This window comes from Arabidopsis lyrata (genome assembly GCF_000004255.2).
Source record: "Arabidopsis lyrata subsp. lyrata unplaced genomic scaffold ARALYscaffold_8, whole genome shotgun sequence".
NCBI classification, from domain to species: Eukaryota; Viridiplantae; Streptophyta; class Magnoliopsida; order Brassicales; family Brassicaceae; genus Arabidopsis; species Arabidopsis lyrata.
Window position 1 is genome coordinate 949,644 of NW_003302548.1, and position 20,307 is coordinate 969,950.

At 37.2% G+C, this 20,307-nt stretch overlaps 3 protein-coding genes across 8 annotated transcripts in view; all 3 read right to left on the reverse strand.

Moving 5' to 3' along the window:
* Positions 1-6,615, reverse strand: part of LOC9301258 (accelerated cell death 11) — a 64,546-nt gene extending 57,931 nt beyond the window's left edge. For 2 of the 5 annotated variants that reach the window (XM_021011523.1, XM_021011515.1), the window contains exons 1-5: positions 5,973-6,615; positions 4,761-5,889; positions 4,366-4,671; positions 4,087-4,196; positions 3,207-3,358 (exon numbers count right to left, since the gene is read on the reverse strand). In XM_021011523.1, coding sequence (XP_020867182.1) covers positions 3,207-3,358; positions 4,087-4,196; positions 4,366-4,671; positions 4,761-5,889; positions 5,973-6,430 — 2,155 coding nt within the window. In that variant the 5' untranslated portion in view covers positions 6,431-6,615. The other 3 variants (XM_021011530.1, XM_021011537.1, XM_021011508.1) reach the window with 3 other exon arrangements.
* A 1,144-nt stretch (positions 6,616-7,759) lies between these two features.
* LOC9301259 (disease resistance protein RPS6) lies at positions 7,760-13,275 on the reverse strand. Of its 2 annotated transcripts, XM_021012661.1 has the most exons (9): positions 12,637-13,275; positions 11,449-12,565; positions 11,055-11,360; positions 10,533-10,940; positions 9,209-10,386; positions 8,911-9,116; positions 8,281-8,436; positions 8,015-8,138; positions 7,760-7,926 (listed from the first exon to the last, which is right to left on the reverse strand). In XM_021012661.1, the coding sequence occupies exons 1-6, from the start codon at positions 13,104-13,106 to the stop codon at positions 9,038-9,040; spliced, it is 3,558 nt and encodes a 1,185-aa protein (XP_020868320.1). In that variant the 5' UTR covers positions 13,107-13,275; the 3' UTR covers positions 7,760-7,926; positions 8,015-8,138; positions 8,281-8,436; positions 8,911-9,037. The 2 variants fall into 2 exon arrangements, with proteins under 2 accessions (XP_020868320.1, XP_002865185.1); XM_002865139.2 differs by lacking the exon at positions 8,281-8,436.
* Positions 13,276-13,520: 245 nt separating this feature from the next.
* Positions 13,521-19,185, reverse strand: LOC9301260 (protein VARIATION IN COMPOUND TRIGGERED ROOT growth response). Its single transcript, XM_002865140.2, has 6 exons — positions 17,987-19,185; positions 16,780-17,893; positions 16,358-16,660; positions 15,830-16,240; positions 14,306-15,649; positions 13,521-14,129 (listed from the first exon to the last, which is right to left on the reverse strand). The coding sequence occupies exons 1-6, from the start codon at positions 18,445-18,447 to the stop codon at positions 14,112-14,114; spliced, it is 3,651 nt and encodes a 1,216-aa protein (XP_002865186.1). The 5' UTR covers positions 18,448-19,185; the 3' UTR covers positions 13,521-14,111.
* Between the last annotated feature and the right edge of the window lie 1,122 nt (positions 19,186-20,307).

The following is a 20,307-nucleotide window of genomic DNA, read 5'->3' on the forward strand; positions in this document are numbered from 1 at the left end:
GAAGTATCGCTTTATCTTCTTCGCTATCGAACTCATCATAACGGAATCTTAAGGTTTCTACAATGTCTCTGTTCGGACTTTTTCGAAGCCTTGGCAACATGTCTATCCAATCCTCCTTGTTCCTCCCTTTCATAACCTTACCTAGAATCACAAGACCCAAAGGAAGACGACCTGAACACGCTGCAACTTCAGAAGCGAGCTCCATGAAACCATCAGGCGGAGAACTTTGCGTAAAAGCTGATCGACAGAACATCTCAAGAGCTTGCTTTTCAGATGGGAAACAAACCTTGTAAATATGATGAACCCCATGGGCCTCTAAAAGACGCTTATCTTTTGTAACCACAATAATTCTGCTCCCACTTCCAAACCATTGAGTTTGCCCCGCCAAGGCTTCTAGCACCACTAGATCATCTAAATCATCGATAATGATAAGAACTTTCCGGTGCTTTAGTCTTTCTCTCAATGCACCTAAATGTTCTATCTTTATGTTTTTGCCAAGAATTTCAGATAAGAAACTCCCTTGCAAACTCAACTTCATGTTATGGTCGCCGGTTTTGGCTCCCCTATAACCTTCTATACTCTTCGATACGAAAGCTCTGTCTATGAAGGCTTTACCTTGGAAGTGACGAGAGAGGAGATTAAATAAAGCTCTTGCAATAGTAGTCTTGCCAATTCCCGAGGGACCCCATATCCCAACCATCCTTGCTTCCTCAGATTCCAAGCACAACAATAAATTCATCTCTGCGATATGATTGTTGATGCCGACAAAGTTATCAAAATCCTTCGATGGAGTTTCATTCAGTTTATGAAATATATCACTGACGATGTCCTCGATCATTTTTGCTTCACTATTACTAACAAACATGAAACAATATATATAGTCAAATTAATGTCAAGTAGGAACGTTTATATTCACAAATACGAAAAAAGTAACAATTCAAAGACTAGTACCAAGTATGAGAATGATATCCAAGGAGATTTGCTACATCGGTTAAAGCTTGCCGCCATAGTTGTCTCTCATCCTCTGTTTTGTTCAGGCAAGTTTTCTTAAAGGCTTCTCCAAACTTTCCCAATTGCTTCCTGACATGAAAAGGATCCAAGGCGTAGAAAATAGGTATCACAATTTGTCCCAACTCTTCTTTGCATTTCAAAATCTCCACCAATTCGTCTAGGCACCATTTGGAAGTAGCGTAGTTTTCGGAGAACACTACCACTGCAATTCTTGAGCCCCTAATCGCCTGTATAAGCTCTGGTGCGATCGAGTGGCTTCTTTCGATCTCACTGTCTTTGAACGGTTTGATGGACTTGAGATCCAGCTCCTTAAGAAAGTGACTGAGGAATGTTTTGCGGACATCTGCTCCTCTAAAGCTCGGGAAGACGTCATAGTCCCAATTGCGAGAAGAAGACATAGAGATAGAGAAACAAAAACAACACAATTTCTTGTAAATCAAGGATCTGAATGTCTCCTCGTCTTCTTCGATGTGAGGAAAGCCTAAGCTAATAGAAACAAAGAGGGTTCAAGAGAGGGTCTTTAGAATTTTTTTTTTTTTTTTTTTTTCTGAAGGAAAAGATTTTTCAGCAAACAGGAAAACAATTTCACTCTATGAGAAGCAATAAAACATAGACGAAGAGAAAGAGACATAAATTGAGAAAAAGACAGATGGGTCATTTGGGTTCCCACTTCTTTATCGTTACCGTCAACTCCAAGTCAACTCCAATCAATGTTCACATGCAGAGACCTTCTAGAAGAACTAGTGTAGTGCTTAGGCCCGGGCCTCTACCACATGGCAACATATCCATTTGCTATAGGTCCAAAGCCACTTTCAAAAATTTTAGTGAAGAAAAAGAGTTCAATTTTTAGAAATTTTTTTTATAATAAGAGATTTTAATTTTTTTTAGTTTTTACCAAGGGCCTTCCTATAGATTGAGACGGCACTAGAAAAAGTCTTGAGTTAGAAAAAGTCTATGAATGGCAATAGATTGAAAAAGTCTATTATAACATTTGCCAATAGAAATCAAACGAATTACTAGGCCTGAGCATAATACCCGAACCCGAAGAACCGAACCGAACCCGACCTGAAAAACCCAATCCGAACCCGAACCCAAAGTTTTAAAATACCCGAACGAAATAATGTATAGTCAGTAGCCTTCCAAAACATATCGAAGAATAAATAGATATCGGAACAGACGGTCTAACACTTTGTAATCAGATTGTCTACAACCTCAATTGTGTTTCAAACGCCATTTTTTGTGTTTACATATGAAAAATGTTTCAATCTTAATAATTCGAACATTTATATAATAAAGTTAAACATAGATGTTTTACACCAGTATTACTTCTTAAAAGTTTACGGAAAGAATTCAATAAACTCACTAATTGATTACTGGTTCTTTTGAAGAAAAGCACTAACAAGAAACACAAAAATAAACAAAATCTAATGTTGTTTTAACTCTATTTTAGTATTCTTCCCTTCATTTTTTCTCTCTCTTTGGTCTTGTTGTGGTAGTTTTTCTCTTTCGTTGAGTCTGACGTAGCGGAAGCTTCTAGGGATAGATTACGAAAGTAATCTTGAGTATCAATGGATCTCAAGCAAGACAATCGTAGCTCGGAATTCTAGTGTTATCGGAGATCAATGGATTCACGATAAACAAAGACTTCAAAGACTTCGTTTGAGAATACTCTTCTCAGTGCTTATCAAAAGCTCTTTAATTTTATTAATCAAAAACAACTGAATACAATAGGAGGCCTAAAAAGGCTATTTATAATAAAACCCGAAAACCCTAAAACATAGAATATTCTAGAACAATAATTATTAATTAATTAAAATATGATAATATTAGATATTCCAAATATCTCGCTGCATCAGAGTCTCATTTAGTTTCCTAGGTGTCTCTAGGAGTCCTAGCTAGTCTCTTGTGTTTTTTGGTGTGTTTAGAAAGCTTTCAGGTCACTCGGAGGCTAGGAGATGCACTTGGAGATTTTGGAACTTGCTTAGTCTTATTATTTGTTTTTAGTCATTTTAATCATTTATGCTTTCATTGCTTATATTTATGTTGTCCACTGGTTAGACTGGTAAAACCCTTTTGTTTTAGCTTAAATAAAAGATTTCGTATAGTTAGTGTGCTAATCCTATTTTCTTGTGCATTTGATTTTAGTTACTAAAAGAAAAATAAAACAGAAAGTATCAACAAGTTAATTAACTCACCAGTTTCATTGAATATTCGATATAGTTCAGCCTTTGAGAGAAGAAGAGAGCCAAATCCTGTAGAAGCAGCTAGCTGAATAGCCCACCCATGGTGCGGACCAAACACCTGATTGTAAGCTTTATATGCTGCATCCTTTACGGAGCTATCAGCTCTACAAATCATATTCAAACACATTTAAAATCTTTTGATATTGACCCAAAAAAAAATAGTTACAACAAGTACTCAGCTAGCTAGCATGGAATTATTGCAACACATTTATATTGTGTTAATATATAGGGGCATAACCAAGTGATGATAGTTCAATGGTTATGGCTTATTCGTCTAGAACAGTAATCGTTTTCCCCTGGATGCACATTCTTTTTGACAACTACGGATCGACTTATCCCATAGGAGCGCACCTGCATATCATCTTAAACATCTAGAATAGTGAGAGGCGAGCCCAATGCCATGCTAGTGAGAGCACATAAACCCCAAACAAGCCCAAAGTCCACTAACCCATAAGGATCATTTTAATTTTTAAGCGAATGCGAATTTACGCCTCCTGACAGTATATAAGAGATATAGGCCATCCCCTAATTGTTAATTGATTTTGAGTTGGAAGTCCATATTCTAATAATGTTGTCTTCCTACCATCCAGCCACCATTCCTAACTGATAGGGCTCGAAACTAGGGCCCCCAAGCACAAAGGAACCACTAGACCACGAGCCTCTCAACACCAGTACAGAATTCACATGGTGAGTATAGATTTCAAAGATTAGTTTAGAATTTCAGTTATTTAAATGAAATATATAAAAACTTGGAATGACACATATGGAAGATGGCAAGGCTCGATTAAAGATGTCGCAAAACTCACAAATGAGAGTCTAGAGGAACACTTACTCAGTGGCTAATAGCTCTTCAAATAGAACCCTTATCATTTCTAGACCACGCTTTACCCTCAAAAGGTTTTCAGACTCCGAAAAATCCATATGCTTTAGGCATGTAAGCAGCTGACCAAAATAGACAATGAAATAAACTTACACATCAAAAGAAAGTGTCGTGCAAGAACCCATGTTAGTAATCTAGCATTCTAAATTCTTGTCAATGTTTTGGGTATAATGTAAGAATCTTCCAAATAGATGAACCGACCACAATTTTTGATAATATATCGACACTTACCTCAACTCCTTCCCATAGCTTCTCAAGCTTGCTGTTGGGCATTCTTAGCTCAACAAGATACTCAGGACAAAAATTAGACAGCATGCATCTCATCGGATATCCTGGCCAACTTAGTAACTTAAGTTTATCGGGAAAATCATCGAATCTTTCGGGTAGATCCCATCTAAAACCTTTCTTCCTTTCCAAGGAACTTTTGTAGAATTTCAGAAATCGGAGATTAGTCATCCCGTCAAAGGCATTCTTATGTATCCGCACTTTTTTAACCTCATCTATATCCAATGATATACCTAAAACCTTTTCAGTACCCTGAAAAATACAAGAATCATTATCTTAAAAACAGGGAAATTTTTAGTCTCATAGACGGAGTTATGGAAAAAGAAAGAAAAAAAGCTTACCGTGCAACCTCTAAGTACATCGCAAATATCCTTTGAGTTCATAAGGAATTCTCGTTTTCCAGGCTTGTCGGACTGTTTACGAACAACATCTCTACCCATTTCTTGAACCAAACAATGCATCTCCACGATATTCGTATTATTCCATGATGGTACTACATTTATTAGGGACTTATCAGCTAGGTTTTTAAGACCTATATTCACATCCAACTCACTGTCTGAGAGCATCATCTTGATGTTATTGACATCCACACCGTTGAAGAGACATGCTATGTGACGAAGTATCGCTTTATCTTCTTCGCTATCTAACTCATCATAGCTGAATCTTAATGTTTCCACAATGTCTCTGTTCGGGCTTTTTCGAAGCCTTGGCAACATGTCTATCCAATCCTCCTTGTTCCTCCCTTTCACAACCTTACCTAGAATCACAAGACCCAAAGGAAGACCACCTGAAAACGCTGCGACTTCAGAAGCAAGCTCCATGAAACCATCAGGCGGAGAGTTTTGCGAAAAAGCTGATCGACAGAACATCTCAAGAGCTTGCTTTTCAGATGGGAAACCAACCTTGTAAATATGATCAATCCCATGGGCCTCTAAAAGATGCTTATCTTTTGTAACCACAATAATTCTGCTCCCACTTCCAAACCATTGAGTTTGACCCGCCAAGGCTTCTAGCACCACAAGATCATCTAAATCATCGATGATGATAAGAACTTTCCGGTGCTTTAGTCTTTCTCTCAACGCACCTAAATGTTCTATCTTTATGTTTTTGCCAAGAATTTCAGATAAGAAACTCCCTTGCAAACTCAACTTCATGTTATGGTCGCCGGTTTTGGCTCTCCTATAACCTTCTATACTCTTCGATACGAAAGCTCTGTCTATGAAGGCTTTACCTTGGAAGTGACGAGCGAGGAGATTAAATAAAGCTCTTGCAATAGTAGTCTTGCCAATTCCCGAGGGACCCCATATCCCAACCATCCTTGCTTCCTCATATTCCAAGCACAACAATAAATTCATCTCTGCGATATGATTGTTGATGCCGACAAAGTTATCAAAATCCTTGGATGGAGTTTCATTCAGTTTATGAAATATATCACTGACGATGTCCTCGATCATTTTTGGTTCATTATTACTAACAAACATGAAACAACATATATCAAGTAGGAACATTTATATTCACAAATACGAAATAAGTAACAATTCAAAGACTAGTACCATGTATGAGAATGATATCCAAGGAGATTTGCTACATCGTTTAAAGCTTGCCGCCATAGTTGTATCTCATTCTTTGTTTTGTTCAGGCAAGTGTTCTTAAAGGCTTCTCCAAACTTTCCCAATTGCTTCCTGACATGAAAAGGATCCAAGTCGTAGAAAATGGGTATCACAATTTGTCCCAACTCTTCTTTGCATTTCAAAATCTCCACCAATTCGTCTAGGCACCATTTGGAAGTAGCGTAGTTTTCGGAGAACACTACCACTGCAATTCTTGAGCCCCTAATCGCCTGTATAAGCTCCGGTGCGATCGAGTGGCTTCTTTCGATCTCACTGTCTTTGAACGGTTTGATCGATTTGAGATCCAGCTCTTTAAGAAAGTGACTGAGGAATGTTTTGCGGACATCTGCTCCTCTAAAGCTCGGGAAGACGTCATAGTCCCAATTGCGAGAAGAAGACATAGAGATAGAGAAACAAAACCAATACAATTTCTTGTAAATCAAGGAACTGAATTACAATGCAGAAACTAATGTCTCCTTGTCTTCTTAGCTGTGATGAAATCCTAAGCTAACAGAAACAGAGTGTTTGTTTAGGTTTTGCTGAGGAATGTTTTTTTTTTTTAAGGAAAAGATATTTCAGAAAACAGGAAAACAATTTTACTCTATGAGAATCAAGAAAACATAGACGAAGAGAAATAGAGACATAAATTGAGAAAAAGACAGATGGGTCATTTGGGTTCCCACTTCTTTATCGTTAACGTCAACTCCAATCAATGTTCACATGCAGAGACCTTCTAGAAGAACTAGTATCGTGCTTAGGTTCATAACTTCATATAGAGAGGTTTTAAGCGAGTTAGAAAAGGTCTATGAATGGCAATAGCCAATAGATTTTTGAATGGTTTTTAGTTCATGCAATAACATCTCTCTAAATTGCAAATCATATTTAATGCAAATGCTTTGTTTACTTGATATATTGAAGTTCAACAACATAATAAGGAAAGAAGGATTTCGAATCTAAGGGAAAAATGGAAGTTTATCAAAAAGTTTAATTTATATAGAAGAAAATAATTGGATTTGAACATTTGACATAGACCCAACATTACACACTTTAACCAGGCCCCAAAATTTTAGGTATTTTTTTGATACAGTATATCGGCTGATTCGGTCAGCTCCGGTAGAAACGCACCGTAACCTCGGTATATATTTTAGATATTTTTTTGTGGGGCCTAAGTTTGAAGCCTCAAAATTTTGATTCTCTAAACACGGCCTCGGGAGAATGAAAGCTGCGAGGGCCTGAATTTGTTAACAAAAGGGGCAAATATTGTGGAAGCCCCCTTGGTCCATTGGTTGACAAAGGGTTAATTAATGCTTCTACACCAAGAGGTTTGGGGTTCGAGTCCCAGATACTGCGATTTATTAATTTGCAGATTAACAGAGACAAGTGTGCAGGAAATCTCCAACGATGTACAATTATAGTCATTCGTTAGGATTCTACGCAGAAAGAGAAGTGTCGTCAGGTCGTGGATCATTGAAGGTGTCCGTCAAGAGCATGGAGAAAGAAGTGTCATCTGTCGTGGATCTAATAAAGGTCGGAAGGAATTGTTCGTTGTAGAATCGTCTATGTAACAGTTCTCATAATTTGCAATAAATAATAAATGTAGACGTTAAAAAAAAAGAAGCAAATATTTTTATAACTTTTTAGGAGAAAATAAATTTTAATAACCTATGTACGAAATAATACAAAAGCATTATGGTCCCATAATTGTGACAGTGTGCCGTAGATCTATCAAATTTAAAACAAAAGGAAAAGTCGATATATTGACATAAACATTGGTTGAATAGTATAAGAACAGACAATGAAGAGAACATAGTCTCCAGATTCACACTCATAGGTTCAAAGGGTCATCAGCATGTGTTCTTGGAGGTTTGACTGCACATCAAGTCCTTGTTTCTTGACACTATTACGAAAGAATATATTGACTATGAAATTAGTATACAAAATATATAGCTTGGATTTAATCTGGAAAAAGAAGTAATTATAGATACCTAGAATTGACTCTGTTTCAGTCAATGACCAGTGCTTAATTATTCTGATCGGCTTCCTGCTTTTCTCTAGCCCCACACGCTTATAGTGTTGTTGTCTTGACTCCCTTCAATATGGTCCATGAAACTGTGTACAAACGTTGTCACGTTGAAAATATTGTCAAAACATAAACAAGAAATGAAGATCATAGTCACAAACATCACAAAATATCCTAAATATATGTCATATCTTGTAATTAGTATTAAAAATAATGCAGATAAAATTTTACCACAATTACAAATTTGGTTTGACTTGTTGGGCCCGCTAGGTTTTTCATGGACCAGCACCGTCCACATATCGAGACTACAAGACAGACTAGTAGAACAAGTTTCTGCAAATCTTTTATTTTTTCTGAAACAGAGACCAAATCCTTTGCAAGATGAAGCTGCACAAACCACACATTTGATTACATTATCTACTTTGACCATCTAGAAATCTAAAGAGAGATTATTATTTGTAATTCTTGTTCACTAAACTATACTATTGAAAAAGAAGGTGTTCAATACATGAGAATAGTTTAGAGAGAAGGGGAAAAGCAATTATAGGAAGCTAAACATACAGACTCACAAAAACAGTGAGAACCATTGAATAGATCGAAAAGATAACTATTCCTAAACATGTCTTATATTTCAAAAATAGGGGTTTTCTTCTTGGTATGGTCCATTATTTCCAATAATAGACTACGTGCAAGCCAAACAATTTTATAAGCGCAAAGAGAATCAAAATAGAAACTAATCAGCAATTGAATTCAACTCTTTGGACGGTGGTAGAATCTATTTTACAGAGTAAATGCCTATATGCTCTGTGTCACAATTGTTGTGGGAACTAAAATAAGATAGTTATTAGATTTTTCGGTTACCTGAAAACGTCTTTCCAGCTGGGGAGACATTGAAGACTCTTTGTATATCCTCCTTGTATATTGTTGTTCCATAAAAAGTTATAACTGGCAATACTATACTCATTTCAATATTCACACAATCAAAGATTCAAAGTGACGTCTTGTTTTCCTCCTGGGTATCGGAGGCAGGGCAAAGCAGGGGTTTCTTGAGTGGTCCTTTAGGTAATCTGCAAAAGAAATAAACCTAGTGATCTTGATCCTGAAAAAGAATTGTGAGCGATATATATAGTATCATGTTCAATTCATGCTTAAGGCTTACATGCAGTCGCTTCCAGTTTCTCTTTGTCTCTTCACAACTGTCTCAACATACTCTTCACTGTGCTCAGTCATATTAACCAAATTGTCTTCATCTGCTTCATAAACATGTGGAAGTCGGTTCTCCAGTAGTGAACATTCCTCTAACACTCGTATACCCCATCCTTTTAATTTGAAGGTATAGCCATACTTGTATGATTGATCCAACTTTCTAATTTGAATTTCCATATCCACGTGATCATAGTTCAGTTGAGCAAGAGCAGCGTTATCTTTGTTTAGCGGGACACGACAGTCCAATATAAACAGATTATTATCCTTCTTAGATCCGCTGAAGCCATGTGGCTGACCAAAGGTATCAAAGCTGTTCCCATGTCTGTCTTTGAACCGACAGTTTACACGGATATATACTCCAAAGCCCCAAGTTAGGAACAAAGAGTCGAAACTAACCACTGCGCAAGCCTTAAATTTGAAGAATTGTTGAGAAAGAGAGGGTTGAAGTAGAGGGATACTGGTTAAAGAGATTTCAGTAGTTTGGTGAGTGAAATATGAAGGCACTTCTTCACCTGACAAGGTTATGGAGTTAAAGATAAATCGTTGGCGAAGGAGAGCTTCTGGATCCAAGTTGAGGAAGTGGAAATTGAACCAAAATTCTGGGGGAGTACTATCTGGATCAGAATAGAAAGCCTCTTCAAGGACTGGAAACTTAGAGTGAATATTGTCTGTTACCATTGCCACCTCACTTGGACTACCATTCCAACTAGCTTCAGTCAATGACCCGCAGTCTGAAAAGTCAACCATAAGACGTTTCAGTTTGTAAATGTTTAGGGATACACGTATTAAATTGTTGCATTTCTCCATAGTTATGTAATCAAGCTTTGTGAATTTCTCTATCCACCAAGGAACTTCTTCTATCCCTGTTCGTTGTAGATAGAGTTGTTCAATGTTGGTTGAGATATTTGGAAAAGTCTTCAACCGAGAGCATCCACTGAGATTAAGGCTTTCAAGATGATGAAAGTTGATGCCGGTGGGAAGAGTCTCCAGGTTTATGCAATCTTCAATTCCCAAACAATCAAGGTGAGTGAAATTCTGGATAGAGGAAGGAATATCCACCAAACTTGGAATGTCCGAGAGAAACAATTCCTCCAGAGAATGAGGCAGCATGGCCATGAGAGGCGTAAGCGGCTGGACCAAAAAAAAATTAAAGCAATTTAGAAATATAATTAACTCAAATGACTTTTTTTTTTTTTTTTTTGACAGCACTCAAATGAAAATTTTTGAGTTGTTAGTTCACGAATCCTCTATATATTTAAGGTTAAATAGATAGATACCTGCTTTCTATCCCAGAGTTTCTGACTCTTCATTCTACACATGCTAAGAAGTAAAAGATTATCTAAACGCAAGTTAGAAGGAAATTCTTCAATTGATGTTTCATCTAGAATTAGCCATGAGATGTTGGTTGAGATATTGGGAAAAATCTTTAACCCTGAGCATCCTTTCAGATTAAGGCTAAAAAGAGATTGGAGGTTGATTCCAGTGGGAAGAATCTCCAGATTTATGCATCCTGACATAACCAAACTCTTCAGCTTATTGAGATACTGAACAGAGGAAGAAAGTTCCACCAAACTTGAGCAATCACCAAGATGAAGTTCCTCAAGATTGGTGGCCATCGAAAGATTTGGTATTTCTTTCAAATTTTTAGATCTGTGCAAATTTATCGTCTTGAGCCCTTTAAGTTCCTGAAATATAAGAAAGTTAGTTGGACATCACTTAAAAGGATGACATCTAAATTATTGTTTCCTTAAATATTCTCATCTCGATACTAATAATGCTATAATTTGTATAAGACTTACTTGAACTCCTTCCCATAGCCTCTCAAGTTTGCTCCCTGGCATATGCAGCTCAACAAGATTTTCGGTACGAAAGTTAGAAGGCATATGCCTCATTGGATATCCGTCCAATCTCAATAACCTAAGTTTATGGGGCAAATAGTTGAATCCTTCCGGTAAGTGCCATCTCACCTCATTCTTCTGGTCCCATTTCTTAGTGTAAAATTTTAGAAAAATGAGATTACGCATCCCTTTGAAGGCATTCTCATGTATATGCAATTCATCTATCTCATCCATATCCAATGATATACCTAAAACCTTTTTGGTACCCTGAGATTAGAATATCAATATTATTTCACATATGACATGATTTTAATCTTATAGAGTGAGATATATGAAGAAAGAATGAAAAACTTACAGTGTTATCTTCAAGTAAATCACAAATTTCTTTTGCATCCACAAGGAACTCTCGTTCTCCAGGCTCATTGGATTGTGCACGGACGATCTCCTTACCCATTTCTTGGAGCAAAGAGTGCATCTCAACAATTTCCTTTCTTACATGTATGAGAGACTTATCAACAAGGTTTTTCAACCCGATATTAACATCCAAGCCGCTGTCTGCTAGTAGCAACTTGATGTCATTGGCTTTTTCACCATTGAAAAGACATGCAATGTGACGAAATATCGCTTTATCCTTTTTGTCATTTAATCCATCGTAACTAACTCTTAGCGTCTTCTCAATTTTTCCATCCAAACTATTTCGAAGCCTCGGCAACATATCCATCAGATCCTCTTTGTCTCTACCTCGTAAATACGAGCCCAAAACCTTAAGACCCAAAGGAAGATTACCGGCACACAATGCAACTTCAGAAGCAAGATCCATCAAACCTTCAGGTGGAGAGTTTTTCTTGAAAGCAGATCTACAAAATATCTTAAGCGCAAGGTCTTTAGATGGAAGACAGACCTCATAAATATGATCAATCCTATGGGCCCTTAAAAAATGTTTATCTTTTGTAATCACAATGATTCTGCTCCCACATCCAAACCACTGAGCTTGACCAGCCAAAGTATCTAGCACCACTTGATCATCCATATCATCAATAAAGATAAGAACTTTCCGGCGATTTAACGTCTCTTCCGCTGCACCTAAGTGATTTATCCTTACGTTTTTTTTGTCCAAAATTTCAGACAAAAAACTTCTTAGCAAATACAACTTCATGTTATAATCGTCAGGGTTGGCACTTTCATAATTACTCTTACTCTTAGTTACAAATGCTCTATCTATGAAAACACTACCTTGGAACCGACGAGAGAGTTGATTATATAAAGCTCTTGCAATGGAAGTCTTGCCAATTCCTGAGGAGCCCCATATCCCAACCATCCTCACTTCCTCAGATTCCAAATTCAATAATACACTCATCTTTGCAATATGATCTTCCATTCCGACAAAATCCTCAAAATCCTTCGATGGAGTGAAATTCAGTTTACCCAAGACATTATTGGCAATTGCTTCAATCATTTTTGCTTCGCTAGGCCTAACAAGATGAATGATCATTTAACACACACGACACAAAAAACAACACATATGATATGTAAAAATGTTTACCAGTTTTGAGAATGATATCCTAGGACATTTGCTACATCTGTCAAGGATTGCCGCCAAAGTTTTGTTTCATCCTCTGTTTTTCTTTGACAAGTCTTCGCAAAAGCCTCTCCAAATTGTCCGGTTTGTTTCCTGACATGAGATGGATCTAAACCGTAGAAAACTGGTATAACCAGTTGACCTAATTCTTCCTTGCATCTCACGATCTCCAGCAACTCGTCCAGGCACCAGCTGGAAGATGGGTACTTTTCCGAAAACACAACCACCGCGATCCTTGAAGACCTGATCGCTTGTTTAAGCTCGGGATCAAGCGACTGGCTTCTCTCAATCTCGTTGTCTTTGAAAGCAATAATCAGTTTTCGGTCAAGTTCTTTAAGAAAGTGGCTGAGGAAAGTTATGCGGACGTCTTCTCCACTGAAACTTGGGAAAACATCGTATACCCAATTGCGGGAAGAGGAGGAAGAAGAAGCCATTATTAAGCTAAGAAAAAAGACTATATCTGGAAAAGTTATAGCGTTAAGAACAATAGCTTAAAAGAAATTAGGAAAAACTTTTAAAGTAGCTTTTTGATTCTGGAAATTTCATGGAAAGGAGAAGGAAGCTTGTAGATCTCGTGAAGCAAGTCTAACGGAGACTTTTAGCTTGAATCCATCAGCTACGAAAGCAACGACGATATACATTGGTGGATCCAAATTGTTTTTTAATTACATATATATGGACTTTGAAGAAGTCTAATCATGTTTTCGTCGTTATTATGAAATGAATTTGAAACCCAAAGCAAGCATCATTAGTGGTTGGTCTGTTCTCGACTATCATTAATTAAACGATGAAACATCATTTTTTTTTTCTATTTAAAAAAACTTACTAAGAGTATAAAATTACAAGTGGAGACAGGATTCGATCAAATCCTAGATATATGTATTTAATTCAGAAAAAGTCCTCAAAATATTATTGAATAGGCTTATCAAATTGAGTTTACAAAAGAAAAATAAACTCCCACACTAGCTAGCTATATACAATAGTCGGACGGATGAGAAACAATTCATTTCCTGTTTTTGTTGTAGATCCCTTCAGCCAAGATATGCAGATTAATTGTGTTGACCAATTAATTTATTTTGGATTTAGGGTTGCGATTGCGAAGAAAGCGTATGCAAGAAGCTACCCTTATTTCATTACTCTGTTTCTTATGACTTTTGTATAGTTTTTCAGGTGCTATGCAGAGATTTTTCAGGTTACTTAAAATCTCATAAATTGTTCAAAAATGATTCATTAGACTCTTCATTTTTAAACTAGTTACCTGAAAACTCTCTGCATGTCTCCTCCTTATTGTTGCTGTTCCATATAACTGGCAAAACCTGATTCTCTCTGTCCTTCCACAGTTTTCACTGTGTTTACTCCTATTAAACATATCGTCTTTCATCAGCTTCACATGCAGTTGGAAGAGTGCCTTAATCTCAACGTAGAGTCCCTTTTGTTACTTATATGAAGTCGTGTAGCTGCAAACAATGGGGAAAAAAGTCAGTTGTCTATTTGAAAAACAAAAAGGTTCTCTGTGTATAAAATCAAATGCTGTCTTTGTAATAAACCCTAAGGGAGACATCAAAATCAAAATGAAAGTTTAAAGTTTTCCTCTTTTCTAGTCTCAAAATACTTTCACATGCTTAATGCTTACCCGCATTCGCTTCCTGCTTCTCTCTGTCTCGACATTGCCGTCTCCAGACTCTTCAATGTGTTCAGTCTCATAAACAAGTCTTTGAAGAGGCGTGTACCCCATATTGTCATCTTCGGCTTCACAAACATGTGGAAGACTGGTTTGATCACCAAGTCGATTTCCGCATATTATGTTCATTACATGCTTAATGCTTGCCCACATTCGCTTCCTGCTTCTCTCTGTCTCTATATTGGTGTCTCCAGACTTCACAAGTATATTGTCTTCACAGACATGTGGATGCGTGATTGGATTACCAAGTTGGTTGTTTTCCGGTGATGAACAGTCCTCTAAGAGCCGTATACCCCATCCTTTTAACACACACCCAGAAGAATTACCATAACAATAGGATGTATTAATTTCCATATCCACGTGATCGTAGTTCCCTTGAGCTAGAGGAGCAGAATTATCTTCGTTTAGAGGGATATGATAGTCCAATATAGCTAACATATGACTACCCTCCGTGTTGCTATAATGTACCCCAACAATGAAATCAAAGCCAACATAAAAGTTGTTCCAAAATCTTCCTTTGAATTCACAGTTTACCTTGATTTTTATTCCACTGTCAACAACAGGTAACACTGCCCCAACCCTAAATCTGAAGAATGGTTGGGAGGGAGGGACGTTAAGTAGAGGGATGGTCAGAGAGGAGATTCCGATAGTACGGTAAGTGAAATATGATGGCACTTCTTCCCCTGAAAATACCATTAAGTTGAAAATATTTGATTGTTGGTCAAGGACAGTTTCTGGATCCAAGTTGAAGCAGTCCATGAAATTGAGATCGACTTTGTGAACACAACTATCAGGAAGAGAAGAGGAGGCCTCCTCGGAAATATTGTCGACTTCCATCATCTCCATCAAACTTGGATAGCCACTCAAATCAACTCTAGTCAATGCCGCACAATTTGAAAAGCTAACTTCCCCAAGATGTTTTAGTTTAGAAATGTTTAGGGATACACATTTTAGCCTGCTGCAATCTCCCATAATTAGCCTAGTGAGGTTGGAGAATTTCTCGATCCACCAAGGAACCTCTTCAATCGCTGTTTCTTCTAATTCTAGCCGTAAGATGTTGGTTGAGATTTCAGGAAAGCTCCTCAACTGTTGGCATCCATTGAAATCAAGGTCATCGAGAGATAGGAGGTTGATTCCGGTGGGCAGAGTCTTCAGATTTCTGCAGTTTCGGATGGTCAACTTCTTTAGTTGATTGAGATTCTGAAATGAGGAAGGAAGCTCCACCAAACTTGGGATACTATCGAGCCACAAATGTGTCAAAGTGGGAGACAACATCGCCATGAAGGGCGTAAACGGCTGAACAAAACAAACAAAAGTCTTTGAAGCCAGAGTATTTTCAGCCCAAAGTTCTTTTACACCCAAAATAACAGTTGTGACCAATCGGTCCGTAGAGTTAGCGACAATGATTTTTTTTTTTTTCGTTTTTCTTTTCTAAAAGTGTAGTTAAAGAGATTGGAGAAGTTCAGAACTACATACCTTCACTCCTTCCCATTGTTTCCCATCATTATTTTTTTTCGATATTGTAAGACTAACGAGATTCTTGAGATGTAAATTAGAAGGGAATTCTTCAATGTTTGTTCCAAACAAATAGAGATCTGATACGTTGGTTGATAATTCGGGAAAAGTCCTCAACTCCGAGCAAGATCCTAAGTTGAGGTGGTCGAGAGATTTGAGGTTGAAGCCAGTCGGAAGAATTGTCAGAGTTTTGCACATTCCCATGTCCAATCTCAATAGTTTATTGAGATTTCGTATAGAGGAAGAAAGCTCCACCAAACTCTCGCAATTCCGAAAACAAAGTGTCTCGAGATTAGTAGCCATGGAAAGATCTGGAATTTCTTTCAGGTATTTAGATCCCAACATATCCATTTCCTTTAGACATGTAAATGACTGTAATCAACCAAACATTAAACACAATGTTCAGTAGAAATTACACATCATGTGACTCTTTTTTTTTTAATCTCTTTTTCATTAATAATTACATTGGAAATTATTCTCAAAACTTACCACAACTCCTTCCCACAACTTATGTAGCTTGCTCTTTCGCATTCTGAGCTTGACAAGGTTATCAGGACGAAAATTAGAAGGCATACCGCTCATTGGATATTTGGACCAGCACAATAGTTTGAGTGTAGGTGGCAAATAGTCGAAACTTTCAGGTAAGTGCAATCTTTCTTTTTTTCGAAAGTTCTTTGAAGAATCAATATCCAAGAAACGGAGATTACGCATCCCTGTGAAGGCACTCTCATGTATATGCAACTCATCAATCTCACTTGTATTGAATGATATACCTAGCACCTTTTTAGTACCCTGAAAAATATAGTTATAATGAGGAGACAAAACCATACAATTCATCATTTATCAAATGACATTTTCTTAACCTCATAACTGAGTTATGAAAGGACCACAAAAAAAAAAAAAGTACTTACAATGCCTTCCCTGAGTACGTAACAAATATCATTTGGATCCACCAGAAATTCTTGTTTTCCAGGCTTATCAATGAACTGCGTGCGAACAATTTTTCTGCCCATTTCTTGTAGTGAACGGTGCATCACCACATAGCCTTGTCTGACATGAATAAGGGACTTATCAGCTAGGTTTTGCAGTGCAATACTGACATCACTATCTCCAAGCAATGACTTGATGGTTGTGACTTCCATATGATTGAAAAGACATGCGATATGACGAAATGTCGCTTGATCTTCTGCGCTAACTAACCCATCATAGCTGATTCTTAGTATTTTCTCAATTTTATCGTCTAGACCATTCTGAAGCCTTGGCAGCATATCTATCCAGTACTCCTTATCTCTCCCCCGCAAATACGAACCCAAAACATTAAGACCCAAAGGAAGACGGCCCGCATGTCTTGCAACATCAACCACAAGCTTCCCAAAACCTTCAGGTGCATAGTTTTGTCTGAATGCAGATTGACATAACATCTGAAAACCTTGCACTTCAGTTGGGAAAGTAACTTCATAAATATGATCAATCCTATGAGCCCTTAAGAAATGCTTATCATTTGTAACCACAATGATTCTGCTCCCACTTCCAAACCATTGAGTTTGACCCACCAAGGAATCTAAGATCACTTGGCCATCCAAATCATCAACGATGATAAGAACTTTCTGGTGTTGTAGCCTCTCTCCTAGTACTCCTAGATGATCTATCTTTATGTCCTCCATCCTCAGACTTTCAGAGAGGAAACTCTCTTGTAAATGTAACTTCATGTTGTAGTCGTCCGGATTGGCTCCACTATAAATTTCTCTACTCTTATATACAAAAGCTTTATCTATGAATTTGCTAACTTGGAAATTCCGAGAAAGTTGGTTAAACAGAGCTCTTGCGATGGTAGTCTTACCAATCCCTGAGGAACCCCATATACCAACCATTCTCACTTCCTCAGATTCCAATTGCAGCAGTAAACTCATTTCAGCGATATGATCTTCGATGCCAACAAAGTTTACAAAATCCTTTGATGTAGTTAAAAGCAGTTTACCCAAAACATCATTGGCTATTTCTTCAATCATTTTTGCTTCGTCGTCCCTAATAAAGTGAAATATAATTTAATAGATATGAAATAACAATATATTCAAAATGTATCATAATGCACATAATCATGAATTAAGAAAATCATACCAAGTCGCAGAATGAAATCCAAACATATTAGCTACATCACTCAACGCTTTCTTCCATCGATTTTTCACTTGCTCTGTATTTTTCTCGCAAGTCTCTTCAAAGATCCTTCCAAAGTCACCGGTTTGATTCCTCACATGCGAAGGATCCACACCGTAGAAAACTGGTATGACAATCTTATCATTGCAATTCACGATCTCCAGCAACTCGTTAAGACACCAGCTTGAAGAAGCGTAGTTTTTAGAGAAAACGACCACCGCGATCCTGGATTCCTTGATCGCTTGTACAAGCTCGGGCCAGAGGGAGTGGCTTTTCTTAATCTCATTGTCTTTGAAAGCAGTGATCAATTTACGATCGAGCTCTTTGAGAAAGTGGCTACGGAAAGATACGCGGACGTCTTCCCCTCTGAAGCTCAAGAAAACATCATATACCCAATTGAGAGAAGAAGAAGACGAACAAACCATAGAGAGATAGAGTGAGAGTAGGAAGCTACAAACAAAAATTTAGGCGAGTGAGACAGTAATAATAAAATCAGAGGAGAAGTAGTGAGGCGTACGTCACACATAAAGTCTTGGTGATTTATATAAAAACATTAACTGCTTCTAGGACATTCCTCTCTTGGTAACTTGTCTAAATCACGGCCATACAAGTGAATTTTGTTGGCCGGTTTCATCCAAAGTCTTACAATTTCACTATTGTTTCTCAGACTTTTCAGACAAAACTTGACGAATGTTTCCTATTCTTTTTAAGACTTTTTCAAAGAATTTTAAGCTTACCAACTTTCTCGTGTGAAAATGAGAAAATACTACAGCAAAGAAAGACACAGTCTCTAACTATAGCTTATTTTAAGAATTTGAAATTTTTAAGTGGATTCAGTTACACACAAGTCACAACGATCTAATTTAAGGTTATTCTATATGGAACAAAGAACACGTTTCCCTTGTTCCTGGCCTTAACATTTCTGAGAAGCTCTAGTCTGAAGCAGAGACATCTATGGCTAACTACGTAAATTTATTCAGTGATTCAATTGTTTTGAGTTTTGACCATCCTACTGATTTTAGAATCAGGGTTGACAGAGAAACATGTGAAACAAGTTACCAAAACATATTTCGTTGAATTACTGTTTCTTTTGACTGGTGTGCAGTGTACTGTATACTAATAAACTGATTTAACCCAAATTTTGATTATATTAAGTTCAGAAATCAGATTGTATTAACGTATATGATCCATCATGGACATCACAATCACAGTTCCGCGAAGGAAAGTTACAGAGACCAAAAGGAAAAACATATACAGTATTCTTTAGACTAGAGAATTCAAGGTCGTGATAAAGCATATATATATATATATATAATGAAACTTGAAAACGCAAGAGCTATCGTATGTATGGAAACTAGTTCACGATGTAAGACAGAAACTGAGTCAGAAACTGAGACAATGGTTTCTTCTTAAAACTCTTTTCATTAATAGAAAATACGTTTATAAGGTTTCTCCTTAAATTATTTTCTATTCTCCCAATCTCTCGTTCTTAGATCATAACCCGATCAAGAACTCTCTCAAGACAAATCCCTTAGTCCTCTTAAGCATTATGCTTTCTCACAAGAAACTCCATAACCTTAATGTCTAAGAATTCTCTTTCTCTCTTGTGCTGAGCTTTTCTAAAGCCTAAGCACCCTATTTCTACTAAATAGGTCATGACTATACAACAAGCCGATTTCCTATTCTAACACTAATAGGGATAGACAATTTCTTTTTTCTTTAAGGATTAGGAAATTGTCCTTTCTCTTCATGTTTATTGTTTCATTTTCCTCCTATGAAAAGGAAACTCTTCAGTCTTCTAGAATCTTCTCCAAGCTTCTAGTATCCACAGCCAACTGTCATAGACCGACTTTACCAATTTCCAAATACTTGCTTCACGTAATTCTGTTCTGTTGAACTACTTCTTGTACTACTCTGAACTAGTTCAACGACTACTTCAGCAGCTTCTTCTTCACTCTTCGCCTTTTATAAATGTTGCTTTCTGTTTCTCTCCATCTTGATATAAAACTCATTAAGAATACATCAACAATCTCTCCCTTTCTTAGTGAGTTTTATAATCCAAGCTTCACACATTATTAACTTTAACTATTACTTTGATGATCTCCAAACTCTCTCTCAACCTTGAAACAAGGATCTCAGCAGCTTCTAAAACTCGGTCTTCACAACACCAACAAAACTGAGGTTTGAATTCAATGTGGTGTTATTCATAACTATTTGCGACCGAAAATGAAGTAGAAAGTCCCCTACAGTGAATGCCAAGTAATTTGAAAAGTCAACCTTAGATT